The sequence below is a fragment of the Balaenoptera ricei genome, chromosome 15 (genome assembly GCF_028023285.1).
Source record: "Balaenoptera ricei isolate mBalRic1 chromosome 15, mBalRic1.hap2, whole genome shotgun sequence".
NCBI classification, from domain to species: domain Eukaryota; kingdom Metazoa; phylum Chordata; class Mammalia; order Artiodactyla; family Balaenopteridae; genus Balaenoptera; species Balaenoptera ricei.
In genome coordinates, this window is record NC_082653.1 from 73,808,279 (window position 1) to 73,811,760 (window position 3,482).

The window sequence follows — 3,482 nt, forward strand, 5'->3', positions numbered from 1 at the left end:
CCCTCTGGGGTGGCATTAAGGGAGCCACCAAATGGTGAGTGAGGGACCATTCCATGGTGACTGAGGCAGGTAGGATGAAATGTCTGGGGAGCCTGCTGCCCCAGGAACAGGCGGAGACCAGAGCTTCATCTGAGCCGCTGCGGCGCTTGGATATGTAGCTCAGCTCTGCATGAGCTTCCAGGCTGGAAGTAGGAAAACACACCAAGTACAAGCTGGTTTTTCATATATTATGTATATATTAAAAAAATCAGACTCCAGGTAAGTTGGCTGGAACTGCCAGGGGTTGTCTGTGGGACCGCTGCTGGGGAAGATGCCTCAGCTCTGCTCCAGGTCGACCACCAGGTAGGGCTGGGTGTCCCTCAGGGCCTGGAGGAGCAGATCCTTGCAGGTCAGGTTCCAGGCTGGAGCAAAGCTGAAGAGCGTCCTCATCTTGGTAGAATTGGTGCGCTCCGCCCGCACTGCCTGGTACTGCTGCTCTGTCAGGACCTTCCCGTACAGGGCGTCCAGCACCCCATCCACGTCTGTGACCCGTGCAATGAGTGCCGCCCGATGCTGGTCCACAAAGTGCAGTGCTGGGGCGGGAGGGGGGAGAGGGGATGAGCTGGGACCAGGGTGGGTGCTGGAGCCTGTCCCTCTTGACACTTTGCTTTCTTTAGGAATTGCCCTGAATGCAACCCTAAGTGGTGGGGCTCAAGGCGGGCATGCCACCGGGACTCTACGTATAGTGGGATAAGTTTAACTTTGTCTCCCTTTCTCCTCCCAACCAGGCTCAGCCCCAGGAGGTGTTCGTGAGTAGGTGGGTGGGAAGGGTTGGCCTAGCTTTGTGCTCTTTGGGTGCTCCTGGCCTTGGGACAAGAGGCTATGCAGGGGTACGGTGGGGCGGGGCTGGTGAGGTGCCCAGGTAGGTGAGGTTGGGTGTTGAAGGCTTTACCTGGCTTGGCTGCTGTCTGGGGAGGTGCCTTGATCCCGGCTGGCGTGGTTCCGGGGCCTGTAAGAAAATGTTAAGTGGTGTCTCCCAAGTGTTTCTGGGGTCAGGGGTCTCTTGGTCCGGAAGCCTCCCCAGCAGGAGGAGATTTTATTAAAGGGTAGCAGAAACAGGAAGCGGAAGCTCCGGGAGAGGCGAACTTCTGGGTTGGGAGGAGGGTGTAGAGGGGATACTGGTCCGGACCTGTGGAGGGGGCGCACTCACCCTTGCGCAAGGTCTCCTGCAGCTGCTCCGCCACCTCCTGCATGCCCATGTTGCACAGCACGAGCACCGTGAGCTCGGCGCCGTACGCCTCCAGATAGTAGCTGACGAGCTTGTCGGTGAGGTCCACAGCATCCATGGGCAGCAGCGTCCCCCGTGGGATGCGTCCGTAGCCTTCGCGCAGCGGCACTGAAAGCAGCTTCATCTTGAACTTCTTGAACTCATCAGGGGTCAGGTTCTCCAGTGCATCCAGGATGGCATCACGCGTGCACCCCATGGCTCCTGGGGTCCCCTCCGGCAGCCGCCGCTTCAGCTCACTTGGGGTGGCTGCTGAGCAGGAAGTCTGCTCTGGGGCGGGACCTGGAACTCCCCGCCTTCACTCCTGTTGCTGCCCCAGAACATTGCCCTTGGGTGTTAGGCTCCTGACTACTGTGTTCCTTCCCTTTCTCTCCTGACCATGGGGGGGGGGGGGCGCCCAGATCGCATCCTTTGGCTGGTCTACGAGGTGGGACCCAGGAGACCTGGTGGAAAAGGGCTCATGGGTGCTGCCTGCCTCTCCAGGCTTGGACTAGGTAGCACAGATCAGGAACCTGGTTTATTGGAGCGCTAAGGCTTAGAATAGTGGAATTTTGGAACCCTGAAATCTCCATGTTTCCTTAAGCCTTATCATCCTCTCTCCCTGTCATAGGATCAGAATCAGAGAATCCTAACAGCCATGTAGCTTCCCAAATTCCACAGGTAGAGATAACTGCTTTCTCTCGCCAAGCCTCAGTTTCCTTTTCCATAAGATGGGGATAATAACTCTCACTCATTCACTTAGTAAATATTCTAGCATAACCTGGGCTACCTGATGGTGCCTGAAACCTTGCCAAATGCTTGCTGGGAGAGCCAGGATTTGGTCCCCCAGGAACTGAATTTCTTGGGAAGTGATGACAAGAGACACTTGTAATGGTTGAGAAAATTCTTGACTGGAAGGAAAGTCATGGGAAGAGAGCTATTCTGGGATCAGGGGGCTTGACCCAGAAGAGCAGATGAAAGGTGGCTTGGGTTGGTGTAGGTTGGAGTGGGATGGCGTGGGTTGGCGTTGGAGGCCAAGCTGTGCCCAGAATCCTTAACTTGCCCTTAACATGGCTGGGAAGGCCCTGCTGGTCTGCCCCTGTGGACCTCGCCAGCCTTGTCTTGCGCCACACCCTCACCACACTCCACCTCTGAGTTCCAACCACACTGGCCTCTCAGCTCCTCAAATGTGCCAGGCTCCTTTGCTTCTCCAAGCCTTTGCACATGCTATTCCCTCAACCTGGAGCTCTCTTCCCTCACTCTGCCTGACAAACTCTCAAGACTTTAGGTCTAAAGTTAAATGCCACTTCTTCTGGGAGACCAGGTTTAGAATCCCTCCAGTTCAAAACACTTGCTACTGGTTTGTAGCTCTCATAGCGATTGTGACTAAATTGTAACTGAGTATTTGTTTAGGCACCCACCTCCCCGCTAAAACATGAGCTCTATGAGGGCAGGGACCTTGTCTGGTTCATTGCTGAATCTCCAGCATCAAGAGTGCCTGGGACATAATAGGTACTCAGTGAAGATTTGCTGAATGAAGGAATGACTTGAGGCTGTGTTACCTGCAACATGTGTTCAAAAGCTTCCATCAGAGTAGCAGGGCCCTGCTCCCCATCTGTGTGCGTGTTGCCCCACACAGCCTGGGTAGTACTATGTGCCAACATCCTTACCATGGGTGGCACTTGTGGCCCAGCGGCTAGTGTTCCCTGGCTCATGGCTGTTTATTATTGTGCCTCTTCACTGGTCTTCGTCCTTGCAGAATCTCCATGTCATTTTGTGCACTGTGGCCAGAAGGCTACATCTTCCTAGCCCACACATTGATGCTGTCCCTCCCCTGCTTGAAAACCTCCTATGACCCCTCAGTGCCCCCAGAATCAAGTCTAAGCTCCTTGGCTTGGCCTTTAAGTCCCCTGCCAACTTCCTCGGCAGCACTTTCTACCCTGTGAGCCTCTGGACCTCTGCACGTGCAGCACCTGCTCTCCGCTTGGCCTCTCTTCCCTCCTGGTCTGCTTGATGAGTTCCTGCCTGTCCTCCAACATGCATCAGGAGTCACTTTTTCTAAGAAATAAAAAAATTGAGCCCTTATGTATAGGCTGTGATCCTCCACATGCGTTATTTCTAACCCTTACAACAGTCCCTTTGGGATAGGGAATAGTAGCCCTATTGTACAAGTGAGAAGATTGAGGCTCAGAGAGGTTGAAGGACTTGCCCAAGGTCATATAGCTGAGGGATCATGCAG

The 3,482-nt window shown here is 54.6% G+C and overlaps 1 protein-coding gene across 1 annotated transcript; it reads right to left on the bottom strand.

The window, feature by feature from the left end:
• Positions 1-258: 258 nt before the first annotated feature.
• LOC132349158 (apoptosis-associated speck-like protein containing a CARD) lies at positions 259-1,465 on the bottom strand. Its single transcript, XM_059897331.1, has 3 exons — positions 1,190-1,465; positions 932-988; positions 259-572 (listed from the first exon to the last, which is right to left on the bottom strand). The coding sequence occupies exons 1-3, from the start codon at positions 1,461-1,463 to the stop codon at positions 316-318; spliced, it is 588 nt and encodes a 195-aa protein (XP_059753314.1). The 5' UTR covers positions 1,464-1,465; the 3' UTR covers positions 259-315.
• Positions 1,466-3,482: the final 2,017 nt, after the last annotated feature.

Excerpts from the sequence above, each read along its gene's own strand:
- LOC132349158 (XM_059897331.1), bottom strand. The coding sequence starts at position 1,463 with ATGGGGTGCACGCGTGATGCCATCCTGGATGCACTGGAGAACCTGACC. Across the intron at positions 989-1,189 it reads GCAGGAGACCTTGCGCAAGG|GCCCCGGAACCACGCCAGCC; the intron begins GTGAGTGCGCCC and ends ATTTTCTTACAG. Across the intron at positions 573-931 it reads CCAGACAGCAGCCAAGCCAG|CACTGCACTTTGTGGACCAG; the intron begins GTAAAGCCTTCA and ends CTCCCGCCCCAG.